We start from the raw sequence: 16,823 nt of genomic DNA on the forward strand, positions 1-16,823 counted from the left end.
TCTGGCCCCTCAAGGATTGCAAGGCAGGGGCCCTATAGCACTCTCAAGCTCTCTGAGCTGTTGGACTAGACTTTAAGTCTCTTTGCATTTTTAATTATCAGCAAAACTAAAACCAGGAGTGCTTTGATTTTTATTTTAAATCTGAATCAGTTGAAAAATTAAATTTGCTTCTCCTCATCTTGGTTCTTCAAACCCAAGTGGCTGGCTGCTCTGGGGACTGTTGGTCCTCCCCATGTCCCTGCTGCCTCCATCACTAACGCACAGCAGCTAGGCCATCAGCAATATCAGGAGGTACAGAGGCAAAAGGAGATTGTCTATCTGCGTAGTGTAGGCTTCCAGGAGGGATACGGTGCTGATAGATCCCAAAATCCAAGCATAACTGTAGTTCAGGTCCACTCCACTGTCAAAGATTAAGATCAGAGCTACAGAAATAATCTGGGCAAATATAGATGTCATGGTTCCCTCAAAAGTCTTTTTGGTTCCAGGCCAGCGAATCTCCCCCATGGTGCTGCCAAATATGGAGGCCACAGTGTCACCCACACCAACGGCCAGGACGCCTGCATAGGGCACCAGGGCCCTGGCTCCTCCTAAGCTACCCTTCTGTGTGCAGGGCCTGGGGACTAACCAGATGGGAAGAGACATGCCTAGAAGCAGGTAGATGTGGGTCAGGATGAGTGGCCCACTGTCTCGTTCATCCAGGAAGAGGGACAGAAGGCTTCGCAGGGTATGGCCCAGGGGCTTGATGCGGAAGTAGCGCACATACTCCAGGAAGATGAAGACAGCCAGACACACAGTAGCAGCCACGTAGAGCAGGGGCCGGTCCAAGATGATACCTGGGATGTACGTGGCTACCACAATGAAGTGGAAATACTTTCGAGTGATGGTGGGGGCCTGGTGCTTCTTGGACTCGGAAGATGACCGCTTGGCATTCTGGTACAGAACCACCAGGCAGGCCATGGTGGCCAGCAGACACCAATAAGCTAGGAGGTAGACTCGGGTCTCTGTCTGGAAGAGGAATTGAAAAAGCCACAGCAGGGGGTTCCTGCGGATGAGGCGGTGCAGCCAGGGCAGGACCACGCCGAGGCCCAGGACGCAGGTCATGAGATGGAAGAAGATGGAAGAGGCCCAGGTGCCCGAGTCCATGAAAACAAAGAGGGTGCTGAAGAAGATGCCCATGAGCACCATGCCTACCACCACCACGAGCAGGAAGAAGTCCAAGGGGTCCCCCTGGCTTTCCACCACAGTGAGAGAGCGCTTGATGAGCTGGTTGAGCATGAAGCTGATGCCACCCAGGACCAGCAGAGCCTCTCCGGGGGTGAAGCAGCGAGGCAGCAGGTACAGCAGGATCATGTTGAGGTACACGAAGATCAGCAGGGCCTCCAGGACCTCGATCACCTCGCCAACACTCAGCGAGTGCTTCATGATGTAAATGATGACGCCTCCAGCCAAGCCCGAGATGATGCAGGTGTTGGTGGGCACCGGGCGAGTGATGCCCAGGGCCAATACTGAGGAGAAGAGGGCCACTGCCATGCCCGTGGCCGCCACCACAATTCCAAACCGCTCAAAATATGGGTTCCCCGCAGCCTGGCAGCGCTCCTTCATAACCAGTCCTAGCAAAGGCATGACCACCGAAGCGGGCAGTAGGCCACTGTTCGCGGACATTCGGAACTGGAAGACCGCGCTTCCCTGCTGTAGGAGCCGGTCCCATTTGTACTGAACGTAGAAGGCCTGCACCGCGAGGGCCACGGCGCACCACGAGTATCGATCCCACACGGCTGCGTGGACGCTCAGCACCACTACGAACACCACCGCCGCCTCTGCCAGCACGGACCCACTCAGCGGAGCCCCGGACCCAGGGGTCGGGGGAGCGCACTCTCGGGTCATGTCTCTAGACTCTGGACCCACGGAAAACCGGGGTGACTAGGGATGCCTTGGACTCTGGCCCTTTAATCCCCGCCCGGCAGACAGCGGTAGCTTCGCCTTGCCAGCACCTTCTTTCTCCGTTCTCCAGCTCCCTCCAAAAGGGAAGCTCCACTGTAGGCCACTCTGTGCCGCCTGGGAGTTGGCGTCAGGCTATCCTCCACCGCCTCCCACTCACGGCGTAGACGTCTTCCCTCCGCCACCTCCCTCACAGCTTCGGCCGCGCCTGCCCGGTGAGTTCCTCACCTCTCCCGGCATCGCCATGTTGGCTCCGCCCCCGCAGTCACGTGACGAAAACCCGGTCCACGCCCTGGAAGCGCGCTGTCACGTGGGCGTGGCGTCTGGGGGCGGGGCTGGGTCGCGCGCGCGCGCGAAGATGGCGGCTGCCGCTGGCGGTCCGTGTGTGAGGTGCGGAGCGGGCCGAGTCGGCGGGGATGACTGAGGCGCGGGGTTCAAGTCAGGCGCAAGCCGGGGCGGGAGTTGAGGGCGAGATGTGGCGGCAGTGGCAGGGCGAAAGCCGGCTAGGTGTACGGGCGCCGGGACGGGAGGCGGTTACGGCCAAACGGTCCCCGCGCGCGCGGGGATATGAGGCGACTTCTGTAAAAGGGGGGCCGGTGCCTCCCCCTTTCCCTAGGCGCCGGCCTCCGGTTTCCTCACCCGGCCCTTCTTCCCTTCCCTCTCCCGGCGGCGCGTCCCTTGGCGCCCCCCTCCCTCCGTCACCGCGCTTCCTGTCCGGTGTGACGCTCCCTCGAGGCGCGACGGGGCGCTTCGCGGTTGCCCGTGGGGAGCCCCCACCCGGTCTCCGCCGCAGCCTCCAGTGCCCGGCGGGCTCTCCCCCGGTTTCCCCATGTGCTCCCGCCGGGAGGTCTGTTTCAGGAGTCGCGGAACCACCTTCTTGAGGTTTCAGCCCTCTTTTCGCCGCTCTTTCATTCATCCGTCTAGTCGTTTTTTCTTGCATTGATTCCTTCAGTCGGCATCCCGGGCGCTGTTACTGGGCTTTAAAGGACAGGAAGAGAAAATATTAAAAAAAGAGTTCTTACTAGCGTAGTAGCGCCAAACCCTGGCGACGCGGTTTCTGGTTCTCCGCGTTATCTCCTTGAATTCCCACAACTCTGGGGAGGCACCTTGTAATTTACAGATGACTCACAAACCCAACTCCTAACTGGAGTGTCCCACTCGGAAGCTTTAGCCGGATCGCCTCACTTCCATCTCTCACTTGCAGCTTCAAAGTGTTCATTCTCCCTTCCACCCGTCCCGCCCAACCTCCCCTGCCACTTTTTTTTTCCCCCTTGTACCAGCAACGTTTCCCCACCTTTTTGTCCTCTTCACTGCTGTAGCCTCAACACCCAGAAGAGCAGTAATAGACTCCAAGTAAATGTTTATTCCACTTGTCACTTCTTTCACCTCTCTGCTTGAGTGAGATTTTCATCTTTGGAGTTTCCATTGAACTGCTTCTGAACTTTGTGAGAACCGGCTTGTTTCTAACCCCCTGCCCTTGTATCATGTCAGCTCTTATGTCCGGCAGCATTGTGGTCACTGTGCTCTCCTTTTCTCAGGCTAATCTTAAAAGTCCTTGTGGATCTTGGGTAAAGTTTAGCTCCTGCACGACAAGGCAGCTTCTTTAATGAAAGGGATTTTTACTTCCCTGGTATTTCCAATCTCTTGGTGGCTTTCATCCAAAGGTTTCCAACCACGTGGATATCTCTACTGATTATTTCCTGTTTCCACTAACTCCAGCTTTTATAGAAGTGGAGTTCCATGTTGTCTGGTAGAACATTGGGCTGCAAGTCAATAAATTTTTTGAATCTCACTTTTGAGGCAAATTATTTAATTTCTGTGCCTTAGTTTGTACTTAAATTTATTTACTTATTGTGCAAATAAATGACAGACACTGTGGCACTTATTTCATTTCTTGAAAGTATTTGTAGAAGATGTTACCCTGAGGCTTGAATTGAACATCGCAATTCCAATCTTGTCTGTTGAGTCTTGAGAATCACCTGCTCAAACCTCCTGGTCTGTTTGAGGTGAAGTCTTTCTTCAATCCCTGGATTAGCTCCTAGTGATCACTGTCTTCTCTGACTCTTTTCTGTCCTATGTGGTTATATTCCTTGTAGTGTCTAATTGTTAGGGTCCTGCCCTTTGGTACAGCCTACTTTTTTGCTGATTGTGTTGTTATGTTTACCATCCTTTATCATTCCCAACACTAAGTTTATGAGTGTCGTGAAGGTCTTAGATTTATTTGGCTTCCGTTATTCCTAGATCATAAATGTGTAGGAATTGAGGAGCCAGTAACACTCATTTCCAGGATGATTCCCTTCCTGATAAGCTATTGTTTTCTCTTTTATTCTGCCATCTCTTGGCACTTCTGCATGTAATATTTGTTTTTTCTAGTTTTTCTGTTCCAGTTAGTTTGCAGGTCTAAAAGGGACTCGTAGTTTTGTTTGTTTTTTTTAAATTGACTTGTTAGTTTTTGCTCTGCTGGTCTTCATTGCTTTTGTGTGGGCTTTTTTTTTTTTTAGTTGTGGTGAGCAGGGGCTACTCTTTGTTGTGGTGCTCAGACTTCTCATTGCGGTGGCCTCTGCTGTGTGCCAGCCTCAGTATTAGAGTATGGCATACCACTGTAGGACAGAAAACTTCACCTCAGTCTTTGCCTGTTTTCGGAGTGAATTCCTGGGTGCAACTTGAGGCCCTGTCTTATAATGATTAAACTTTGGAATCTTGCAAGCCTAGGTTCAAGCCCTGGTTCCATTAAATATTAGCTTTGTGGCCTTAAAGAAGTTACTTAACCACTCTGAAACCTTAGTTTCCTGATGAGATACTACATATAATAATAGTATTTGCCTCATAGGTCAGTTGAAATATTCAGTAAGACAAAGCATTAAAGACTTAGCACAGTGCCCCACGTAACTGCTCAGTAAATGTTGGCTAAATATCCAACTCATTTTCAATAAACATTATTTTTGACACCTTATAACAAAAAGACCATGCTATGACTTGGTTTTACAAATGAGAATCTTTATTTCTAAAGAAATAGCTATTTTTTCTTTTAATTAGTAAGTATAAAAGTTACTGCATGACTTCAGTCTTGTTTTGTAGCAGAATCTTTTTCTCCCCTCTCCACCTCCCAAAAAAGCCAATATGTCAGACAAAAGGCAAAAAAGTCTATACTGACCAGGTCTTTGACCTGCTCCTCTGAGACAAGCTGATGCCCTCCAGCAGTAGTAATTTAGGAATTGATTTTAAAATGTAGATTTCCCAAGCCTAACCTCTGAGAAAGTGTGGTTCTGGGAATGATCAGGGTTCTGCAGTGTTACTGTATTGTTTTCAGCTGATTTGGCTGTTTGGCCTGAGGACCAACTTCATTCTGAGAAACACTCTTTTGGGAAATTTTTTGTTTGTTTGAACTGTGTGGATTTTGGTGTAACAAATAACCCACAGCTTGAATTTGAGTAAACAAAGAATTCTGGATCCTGGGCAGGTGGTCCTTGAGTACAGGTAGTGGTATTCTGAGTCTCTTGGGACTCACTGCTACCTAGTTAGGTAGAGATCAAAAGTTCTGAAAACAAATGCCGATAAATTAGAGCTCAGTGGTGCCCACGCTTCTGAAATTGGAAGATGTATGATCCAGAAAGAGTAATTTAGCTCAGGCATACCAGAGCCTTCAGTTAATAATAAATTTCTTTCCATTAATTATGGGATACTGTTAGCCCCATTATTAGCTATTTATTATATAACAGATACCTGATATTTTTGGTGCAAACCAGCAGCTATCCTTGGTAAAGTTAAAGTAGTGTGTTGCTGCTGCTTAGTCACTTCAGTCGTATCCAACCAGGCTCCTTTGTCCCTGGGATTCTCCAGGGAAGAATACTGGATCGGGTTGTCATTTCCTTCTCCAATGATAAAGAAGTGAGTGAAGTAAAGTTGCTTAGTATATGGCATTTTAAATAAAGCCCTCCCTTTATTTTTTGCTAAGTCAGATTTACCAAACAAATAAGTTAGATGTTTATCATCTTTACAAAAGGCATTCTTTAAAAATTTACTATACATTTCTTTAAACAGTGAGCTTGCTTCTGTCTTTAATTTCGTAGGGCTTGATTTAGTCATACCTTTTAATATAGTTTATCAGTACAAAGGGACATACTTGTTTCATCAACTGGCTCTAATCTCCTAATTTTAAAATAGTGAATGCTTTCTTGTTAACAGAAAAATGATTTATAGTGATTCCACAGTGCACTTGTGGGAGTTGGTGATTATTGATTCAGCAGAATCGAAGTTGTTTTCTTAGTAGCATTAACCCTTAGGAGAGAGATTTATGATTTTTAGATGTCTAATTTAATCCTCTTTTGATGGGAAAATTCTGAAAGACCATTTTTAAATAGATAGGGCTAGTGTTTTGCCTTAATGAGGAAAAGATTTTTCAATTTATCCTCATAGTTAATATAACTTGCATCTTTTTTGTTAGCTGTCTAATATATTTTACTAGGACCTTTTCATCTCTCTGAAGATAGGCTTTCCAAGCAGTGTTAATTGTTTCAGGTAACTATTCTAGGGCTTATTTAGAATCTCCCCAAATATAATCCCTATGCTTTTTTTTTCCCCTATGCTTTTTATAATCCTTTCTTGAGATAATTTCTTAATGGCTGCATTTTAAAATTTAATTCTAGATTAAAAAAAAAAACACCACAAAGCAAGTTTTCCTGAAATTCTGAAGGCATGGCTGAGGGAGGGAAATGGGGTTAGCACATAGTTGGGAGTATATTTGAAGAGCTCACTGGATGGGAACAGGGACTGTATGCGTGCTTTCTTTTCTGGTATCAGTTTGATTTTTTTCCCTGTTTATTTATTGGCTTCGCTGAGTCTTCTTTGCTGCACTTGGGCTTCCTCTGCTTGTGGCGACTGGGGGCAACTCATTGTTGCGGTGTGTGGGCTTCGGTGGCTGCTCTTGTTGGAGAGCATAGGCTCTAGGTGTGCAGGCTTCAGCAGCCTTAGCTGCTCCACAGCATGTGGAATCTTCCTAGACCAGGGATTGAACCCGTGCCCCTTGTGTTGGCTGTGCTGTGCTGTGCTGTGCTTTGTCGCTCGGTTGTGTCCGACTCTGCGGCCCCATGGCATGTAGCTTGCCAGGCTCCTTCCTCTCTGGCAGGTGGACTCTTATTCACTATACTACCAGGAAAGTTCTAATTTCTTGGTTTTGATAGTTGTACTGTGTAAGATGTTGTTCTTGCGTTTAGGAAAAACACACTGAAATGTTTTGAGATAAAGGAATATGTCTCTAATACAATTTTGTATAGTTTTGGGAAAACGTGTGTACGTCTACATGTATACAAATATATGCATTTTTGTATTATATATAATTATGCAGATACAAAGAGGGAGAAAGAAAATAATAAATAATACTTGGTGAATCTGAGCAAAGGATATATGAAAATATGATGTAGGAAGTGGAATTTGCTACTATGGCTCCTTGGCTAAAGAGAAGACAGAGGCTGTTCTGGGAGACACGTGCGCAGTTCACTGTGTTCTTTTGTTCTTTTTGTTTCCTCTTGCTGTGATGTACTTTTATTAAAGGACTCACTTTTTTTTTCATCTCAGTATCCATATTTCCCAGAGATAACATGTTTCTCCAGAAATCTTCATATGCCAGTTGTTGAGTGATGAGTTGATGGTCTTGGAGGGTTTTTCTGGGGAGGCAGGCAGGGTAGGGGGCAACTGTGACTCACTGTGGGGTCAGGGACACTGGTGGCAGAGGTACTAGGGAGTACTCATTGGGGTGAGCTGTGCTGGAGACCACCATTTGACACCAAGACCTGGCCCTACCTCTCCTGTGTTTTTATTTGACTTCTGTATTTAGCACTGCAGATACCACCTAGTGGGAATTCATTAAGGAGTGAGTGAACGTAGTGCCATTTGTAATGACTGTTAGACTTTGCTAGATTGAGAAAGTGCTTTTGTCAGGTATTTCTGGAGGTGATGGGAGTCCTGAAATAGATTAGTGTTTTTCTAGATTCTTATTCCTTATTAGTCACTACATTTTAATGAAAACGGAGGAGACAGAAATACTAAATGAAGCATCTTCTTAGCATAGAAGATGTACTGTATTTTGTTAATTACTATGTTTCATTAATTCTAAAATACATTTTTTTTTTTCCCAAACGAGGAAACTTACCTCTGCTTTCTATCATTTTTCAGGAGCAGTAGAGAACTGTGGACAATTCTGCTAGGAAGGTCAGCTCTGAGAGAACTGGTAAGTGGTATGTTCTTGGATGGATTCTGTGGTTCTTTGTGTAGCTTTTATTACCAAAAAATATTTTCCTCCTTCTCTTTGAAATAGGAAGTAAACACATTTTTTTATTCCTAAAATTAATTCCCATTTTATTTCTAAAAGAAGCTTTATGCATTCCCCAGTTCTCTCTACTGAAATGCAGTGTTGTCTTACAGCCTAGCTGCTGAAGTTTTCCAAGTCTCTACTTTTCTTTGTATCTTAGTGATTCCTTTTCTAAAAAGATACCAGTGCTACTTGATTGGCTGCTGAGGGTAGGGGTACAAAAACCATTTTACCACTGCAGGCTAGGAAAGATTCTCAGATCTTTCCTCCATCTCATACTGACTTGCCTTTTCGTCCTTTTCCACTTTGCTAGCTGCTTAGGTCACAGAGGCTGAGGTTTTTAGGGCATTTCCAAGTATATAATCAGTAAAGAACAATTCTTCATGTTCATCCCCCATTTCTGACTCTGTAAGGATAGTGTTAAAATGAAAGTGAAAGTTGCTCAGTCGTGTCCGACTCTTTGCGAGTCCCTGGAATTCTCTAGGCCAGAATACTGAGTGGGTAGCCATTCCCTTCTCCAGGGGATCTTCCCAACCCAGGGATCGAACCCAGGTCTCCCATGTTGCAGGCAGATTCTTTACCAGCTGAGCTACATGGGAAGCCCTAAAGTGCTAAGATGACATTCGGTTATTACTAGTGTTGTGATTATAATTAACATAATAAATGTTACATCTTTTTTAGAGTTTTAACATTTTTTTGTATGCCCTCTTTTGATAATTCCACTTCTAAGAATATATCTAAAAGAAAGAAGTACTGAAGGAATTTTGGGCACAAGCTTTTTACCGTAGTATTATTCATATGAATAAAGAATTACAGCCAGCTTAAGTATATCTAATAATAGAAGGATGGTAAATGAATTATGATCTAGTCACTTGATAAAATATTATGCAACCACTAGAAAGGATGTTTATCAAGATTCTCATAATAACATTAAATCATTATGTTAGAATGTTAAATAAAGAAAAGCAGGCTACAGAATTCTATATTCAAAATTATTTAGCTATGGGGAAAGATGCACGTTAAAAAGACTCAAAGGAATATGTTATCTTCAGTGTGACCATAGAATATGATTAAAATAGCATTGATATAATTTCCTTCTTTTTTTTCCCAGAATCAGATTGAGGCAGAGCTGAATAAACATTGGCAGCGGCTGTTAGAAGGACTTTCTTACTACAAATCTCCCAGGTATGGCTGTTCTGTGGGTCTCATTTGAGTAATTTCCTTGAGGAACCTGGGATAGATGAAACCATCCTCATGTAGGATTTTATTTTATTTTTTATTTTAATTGGAGGCTAATTACTTTACAATATTGTAGTGGTTTTTGCGATATGTTGACATGAATCAGCCATGGGTGTACATGTGTTCCCCATCCTGAACCCCCCTCCCACCTCCCTCCCCATCCCATCCTTCAGGGTCATCCCAGTGCACCAGACCTGAGCACCCTGTCTCATGCATTGAACCTGGACTGGCTATCTGTTTCACATAATATACCTCATGTAGGATTTTATGATATTACTAGGTTAGTTAGACCAGAGAGAACATAATTTGGTTAACCAGGGAAAAAGAGTATGGCACATTTTTTTCTGTCTGTTGAAGAAAAGGAAAATCCTTCTAGAAATACAGTATTGTCGAATCTATTGTATAACCCTAGTATTGGGAAGGAGACTTTATTAAATACCCAATTAATACTCCTAATGTTTATTTCAGTCCATCATGTTTGTGTGAGAAACTGTCAGCACCAAATGCTAGGATATAGCAGTGAGCAATGAGAATAGCAGCTGACACTTATGTATTGTTTATTGTGTACCAATTACTGCTCTAAGCACTAGACCTACGGTAAGTTATTTAATCCCTCAACAGCTCTATGAGATAGGTACTATTTTTATTCTTTGTTTGAATATATAGATTTTTTGTTTTTTTTGCTGGGCAGTGGAAAAGAATAATAAAATATAAAGTGGTTGAAAAGAGAATAAACCTTATAGGACCAGACTCTCTTAATTCCTAGTCCAGGTCTCATTCTGTTATGCCTCATAGTTGCCAAACTGCCCTTACTTCCCTTCTATTTCTGAACACCTGTTGATTTTACTACATCTTCACCTTCCATCTTCATTCTCTTATGTTAGTGAAGAACTTTCTTTTTTCCCTTCCGCCATAGTTACCTTGAAGTAACTCCTAGATATCATGTTTTTTTATCCATAAATACTTTACTATGTATCTAGGATAGATGAACTTAAAAGAAGATAAGCACTATATTATCACATTTAGTTTTTTTTTTTTTTTTTCGTTTAGGTATTTTTATTATTATTGTTTCCATTTTACAGATGGGGCAACTGAGACACAAAGAGGTTAAGTAACTTACCCAAGGTCACACAGCTAGTAAGTGGTAGAACCAGGATTCGAACCTGGCAGTCTCACTCCAGTGTCTGTGTTCTTAATCATCATTCTGTGTTGCCTCTTTCAGAACTTGTCATTTGACTTTATAATAGCCTTTGTGTTGTGGATTTTCTGTGAAATGTGAGAGTCTCTTTTAAAAAAACAAATCCAGCAACAATATGCTTCAGTTCACAAAATGGGCATTTGTGGTATGAGTTTCTTTTTTTAAAGATAAAAGTTCCCTTTGTAGTAACATGAGATTTAAAGTTGGACAGACTTTGTTTTTCCTTTTAAACTGCAGGGTTAATTTTAATTTAACACAGATTTTTAGCCATTAAAGACTTTATTTTTAATGTCCTCTTTCTATTCCAGGATTCAGACCAGGGAATCACGTTATATTTAGTTGTCATGTCCCCTTTGCTGTTAGCTGTGACAGTGTATCAATCTTGCCTTGATTTTCATGACTTCAAATAGTTTTGAGGAAGACTGGTCAAGTATTTTGTAGTAGAATGCCTTCAGTTTAGAACTGTATGATTTATTATTATTACTATTATTAGATTGAGATGGTGGGTTTTTGGAAAGAATACACAGTGGTGAAGTCTCATTTTTATCATATCATGGCAGAGGATACATGTTACCCACATGAAGTCACTGGTGATGTTAACCTTGCTCACTTGGGTAAGGTAGCATTTGCCAGATGTCTCCCCTGTAAAGTCACTTTTCTCTTTCCCTCCTCTATTTATCAGAAGTGAGTCACTTGGTATAATCAACTTTCAGTGTGGGGGTGTAGTGGAATTAAACTACCTCCTAAAAGGAGTAGCATATATGTGTGTTACTGAACTTCTTCTGTAAGGAAGATTGTTCCCTTCTCCCCCATTTGTTTATGTGTATATATTTATTCACTCTCTCATTTATTTAGATCATCATGGACTTGTTTATTTCATACTCTGTTTGTACCTGTTCCAACTTTGGCCATGGGGCACCCTTTCAGATTTTTGATATGTTCCCATCCTTTTGTTTTCTGAGTATTTTCTTACTTTTTGGCATTACAAGATGCTCCAGACTCATCTAGTATTTCCCCCACTCCAGCTCTAGACTCAGCCATTTCTCCAAGGAGTCCTAATACCTTTTATTAGAGAATGATGTTAGAAATAAAGATCTGGGTGCTGGCTGTGTTCGCTGCTAGGCCTTCCCAGTGGACACAGCTAGGGTAATATATGTATGTATGCTAACAGACCTGGTTTTAACTTTCACGTCAACTGTATTAGCTGTGAGATTTTTGGTAAGTTCTTCCTAAGTGTTGGTAATTCCATTTGGCAAAATGGGGATAGTAATGTTTGCCTTCCAGGATAGTTCTAAGGATCAAAATAATTAATGTCACTAAGTATAACTACAAATAATATAATTATAACTATAGTTTGTAACAGACATATACTGTATTTATTACTTAGACATAGTTTTGTGTTATATAAAGTCTGTAGAGATGAGCTTGTGTGTATGTGTGTGTGTTTTATAGGCACCTAAAGAGCAGAGAAAGGTTAAGTATTTTTCTTTAAAACCCCTAGAGAGTCATTGAGAATGAAAAAATGATTCACTGTTCTTTTCATAGTCCAAGTTCAGCTGAAAAAGTGAAAGCTAGTAAAGATGTAGCTTCACCACTGAAGGAACTGGGTTTAAGAATCAGCAAGTTTTTGGTGAGTAAAAATTAGCACTGGCTTCAGTTTATTACCTGCAAGGTGGATATGCATGGTTTTATTGCTAGTGATTGTTAGTGAAAATTCTGCTTAATTCAGTTTTAGGGTTAAATAGAGCATATTATATTTAAAAAATGCCCAGGCAGCAACTCTTCTTGCTAAAAGCCACAAGTCAAGTTGCCTGTCCCTGTTTATTGCACATCATAGAGTCATCTTCAGCATGCTTGTGGTATTCTTCAAGTTGACTAGATTGTATTTAAATACATAGCTGCTTCCTTTTAATTTTGGAAACCCAGATCTTGCCTCCTGCTATGTTAATGAGCTTGGTGAATAAGCACAGTTGTTTCTGACATGTAAATTTAATTGGCATGTAAATTGCACATCAGTGGCTGCTCCTTTTTTCTCCTATTGAGTTAAAATCATTACGTTTATGAAATCTTAAAAGAATTTTTGTTTATTCAAGTTCTGTGTTCATTCTAGAGGACAGAACTTTAGGTTTTGCATGCTCTGTGTGGTTTCTGACCCGAGGTGTCTGTTCCTCCCTTATGTCTTCTGTTGTAGGGTCTTGATGAAGAACAGAGTGTGCAGTTACTCCAGTGTTTCCTTCAGGAGGACTACAGAGGTACTCGGGACTCACTAAAGGTTTGTAGTTATGTCCAGCTCCCTTCTCCTGCATTTATCCTTTTCCATGTTGATTTTAGACACTTCATATAGTTTTGGTACCAGTTCTCTGCAGCAGAGATGGGTGATTAGATACAGCCATTCTCAGAAAAGACCTTATAAACTTTAAAAGACATATGCTTAAGTTGGAGTCCGTCCTCAGATGTGGAGGGGTTGAAAGGCCAAAGATTAATGTGTTAATCCCACAGGGTGTCTGAGCTGAAAAGAACCTGAGACAACATCTAGGCTTTCCAGCCCCTAGTTTTTCATATGAGAAAACTGAGGCCAGAGGAGGGCGGCGGGGATTTAAGCACAGACTTGGATATACTTAGGTAAAAAACATATCCAGAGATGAATGAGCAGTTTTAATCTTGAAGGATATGGTGAAGATGCTTTCGTTTTTCTTTGTTAATTGATTTTCCTTATAAGATGGCTCTTTGACTGCTCTTTCTTCCTTCAGACGGTGCTGCAAGATGAGAGGCAGAGCCAGGCCTTAATTCTGAAGGTCAGTGCTAGTCACCATTTCCATTCTTTGATGTAAAATTGGGCAACAGCTTCATCAAGAAGTTCTCTCGAGTTCTCCTGAGCACTGCTGGCTTTGACTTCTTGTTGAGTAAACATTGATGTCGTAATGAAGAAGCTCATTAATTCATTTGTGAAACGAGAGGCTTTCCGCTGGACCCAACTGAAACCTTTTTCCATAACAGATTGTTCAGCCACTGAGGATGGGAACTGGTCCATGGATATTTTTTCTCTAGGTCTAAATGCAGTAGAACTAATTTGAATTTTTTAATTTCTTTATCTCCCCCAACCTCCAAAGTTGTCTTTTCATTTTGTTTATGATTTTCTTTGCTGTGCAAAAGCTTGTGACTTTGCTTAGGTCGTACTTGTTTATTTTTGCTTTCATTTACTTCTGTTGCCTTTGGAGACTGATCTAAGTGTTGAAAACATTGCTACGATTTATACCAGAGAGTGTTTTGCCTTTCTATTCTAGGAGTTGTTATGGTATCATGTTTTATATTTAAGTCTTTACGGCATTTTGAGTGTATCTTTGTGTGTGGTATGAGGAAGTATCGTAACTTCTAACTTGATTTACGTGTGGCTGTTCAGCTTTCCCAACACCACTTGCTGAAGAGACTTATCTTTTCTTCATTGTATATTCTTGCCTCCGTTTTTGAAGATTGACTATAGGTGTGTGGGTTTATTTCTGGGCTCCCTATTCTGTTCCATTGATCGTATGTCAATTTTTGTCCTAATCCCACACTGTTTGGTTACTGTAGCTTTGCAGTATTGTCTGAAACTTGGGAACGTTATGCCTCCAGTTTTGTTCTTTTCCTCAAGATTGCTTTAGCAATTCTGGGTCTTTTATGGTTCCATATACATTTTCATATTATTTGTTTTACTTCTATGAGAAATGTCATGGGTAATTTCATAGGGATTGCATTAAATCTGTAGGTTGTTTTGGGGTAGTAGTGCTGTTTTAATGGGCTTCCCTGGTTGCTTAGACAGTAAAGAATCTATTTTAACAATATTAACTCTGCCAGTCCAAGAGCATGGACTATCTTTCCATTTCTTTGAATCATCTTCAATTTCCTTTATCAGTGTTTCATATTTTATAGTTCTCAGCTTATAAGTTTTTCACCTCTTTGGTAAGGTATGTTCCTAAGTGTTTTATTTTTTGGTGTGATTTTTTATTTAGTAATTTTTTAGAAGATTTTACATAGAAGTGTAGTTGATTTACAATATTGTGTTAGTTTCAGGTGTACAGCACAGTGATTCAGTTATCAGTTCAGTCGCTCAGTCATATCCGACTCTGTGACCCCATGGACTGCAGCACACCAGGCCTCCCTGTCCATCACCAACTCCCAGAGTTTACTCAAACTCATGTCCACCAAGTCACTGATGCCATCCAACCGTCTCATCCTCTGTCGTCCCCTTCTCCTCCCACCATCAATCTTTCCCAGCCTCAGGGTCTTTTTCAGTGAAGCAGTTCTTCCCATCAGGTGGCCAGTGTATTGAAGTTTCAGCTTTGGCATTAGTCCTTCCATTTAATATTCAGGACTGATTTCCTTTAGGATGGACTGGTTGGACAAGGGACTCTCAAGAGCCTTCTCCAACACCACAGTTCAAAAGCATCAATTCTTCAACGCTCAGCTTTCTTTATAGACCAACTCTCACATCCATACACGACTACTGGAAAAACCATGGCTTTGACTAGACGGCCCTTTGTTGGCAAAGTAATGTCTCTGCTTTTTAATATGCTGTCCAGGTTGGTCATAGCTTTTCTTCCAAGGAACAAGTGTCTTTTAATTTCATGGCTGCAGTCACCATCTGCAATGATGTTGGAGCCCAAAAAAATAAAGTCTGCCACTGTTTCCACTGTATCCCCATCTATTTGCCATAAAGTGATGGGACCAGATGCCATGATTTTAGTTTTCTGAATGTTGAGCTTTAAGCCGACTTTTTCACTCTCCTCTTACACTTTCATCAAGAGGCTCTTTAGTTATTCTTTGCTTTCTGCGATAAGGGCGGTGTCATCTGCGTATCTGAGGTTATTGACATTTCTCCCAGCAATCTTGATTCCAGCTTGTGCTTCATCCAGCCCTACATTTCTCATGATGTACTCTGCATATAAGTTAAATAAGCAGGGTGACAATATACAGCCTTGACGTACTCCTTTTCCTATTTGGAACCAGTCTGTTGTTCCGTGTCCAGTTCTAACTGTTGCTTCCTGACCTGCATACAGATTTCTCAAGAGGCAGATCAGGTGGCCTGGTATTCCCATCTCTTTCAGAATTTTCCACAGTGTGTTGTGATCCACATAGTCAAAGGCTTTGGCATAGTCAATAAAGCAGAAATAGATGTTTTTCTGGAACTCTTTTGCTTTTTCGATGATCCAACAGATGTTGGCAATTTGATCTCTGGTTCCTCTGCCTTTTCTAAAACCAGCTTGAACATCTGGAGGTTCATGGTTCATGTATTGTTAAAGCCTGATTTGGAGAATTTTGAGTATTACTTTACTAGCATGTGAGAAGAGTGCGACTGTGTGGTAGTTTGAGCATTCTTTGGCATTGCATTTCTTTGGGATTGGAAGGAAAACTGACCTTTTCCAGTCCTGTGGCCACTGCTGGGTTTTCCAAATTTGCTGACATATTGAATACACAACTTTCACAGCAACATCTTTCAGGATTTGAAATAGCTCAACTGGAATTCCATCATTCCACTAGCTTTGTTTGTAGAGATGCTTCCTAAGGCCCACTCGACTTCTCATTCCAGGATGTCTGGTTTTAGGTGAGTGATCACACCATCGTGATTATGTGAGTTGTGAAGATCTTTTTTGTATAGTTCTGTGTATTCTTGCCACCTCTTCTTAATATCTTCTGCCTCTGTTAGGTCCATACCATTTCTGTTCTTTATTGAGCCCATCTTTGCATGAAATTTTCCCTTGGTATCTCTAATTTTCTTGAAGAGATCTCTCGTCTTTCCCATTCTATTGTTTTCCTCTATTTCTTTGCACTAATCACTGAGGAAGGCTTTCTTACCTCTCCTTGCTGTTCAGTTATATGAATACATATATATCCATTCTTTTTCATGTTCTTTTCCCACATAGGTTATTATAAAATATTGAATAGAGTTCCCTGTGCTATATAGTAGATGCTTGTTGATTATCTAATGGTTTTAAAAGGGTTTTTTTCTTTTACTTTCCCTGCCTGATAATTTTCATTGTTAGTGTAAAGAAATGCAGTAGATTTCTTATGTTAATCTTGTATCTTGCTACCTTGCTGAATTTATCAGTTCCAGTAGTTTTTGTGTGGAATCCTTAGGGTTTTCTGTATATAGGATCATGTCAG

The 16,823-nt window shown here is 42.0% G+C and overlaps 2 protein-coding genes across 3 annotated transcripts in view; one reads left to right on the forward strand and one right to left on the reverse strand.

Moving 5' to 3' along the window:
* Positions 1-111: 111 nt before the first annotated feature.
* Positions 112-2,915, reverse strand: DOLK (dolichol kinase). Its single transcript, XM_043469774.1, has one exon. The coding sequence runs from the start codon at positions 1,882-1,884 to the stop codon at positions 268-270; it is 1,617 nt and encodes a 538-aa protein (XP_043325709.1). The 5' UTR covers positions 1,885-2,915; the 3' UTR covers positions 112-267.
* The window catches only part of NUP188 (nucleoporin 188), a 42,124-nt gene continuing 27,554 nt past the window's right edge, over positions 2,254-16,823 (forward strand). The window contains exons 1-6 of one of the 2 annotated variants that reach the window (XM_043469769.1): positions 2,254-2,328; positions 8,110-8,164; positions 9,357-9,430; positions 12,228-12,312; positions 12,874-12,954; positions 13,433-13,477. In XM_043469769.1, coding sequence (XP_043325704.1) covers positions 2,297-2,328; positions 8,110-8,164; positions 9,357-9,430; positions 12,228-12,312; positions 12,874-12,954; positions 13,433-13,477 — 372 coding nt within the window. In that variant the 5' untranslated portion in view covers positions 2,254-2,296. The remainder of the gene's footprint in view (positions 2,329-8,109; positions 8,165-9,356; positions 9,431-12,227; positions 12,313-12,873; positions 12,955-13,432; positions 13,478-16,823) is intronic. The other variant, XM_043469770.1, reaches the window with a different exon arrangement.

Source organism: Cervus canadensis, chromosome 5 (genome assembly GCF_019320065.1).
Source record: "Cervus canadensis isolate Bull #8, Minnesota chromosome 5, ASM1932006v1, whole genome shotgun sequence".
In the NCBI taxonomy this organism is placed as follows: Eukaryota; Metazoa; Chordata; class Mammalia; order Artiodactyla; family Cervidae; genus Cervus; species Cervus canadensis.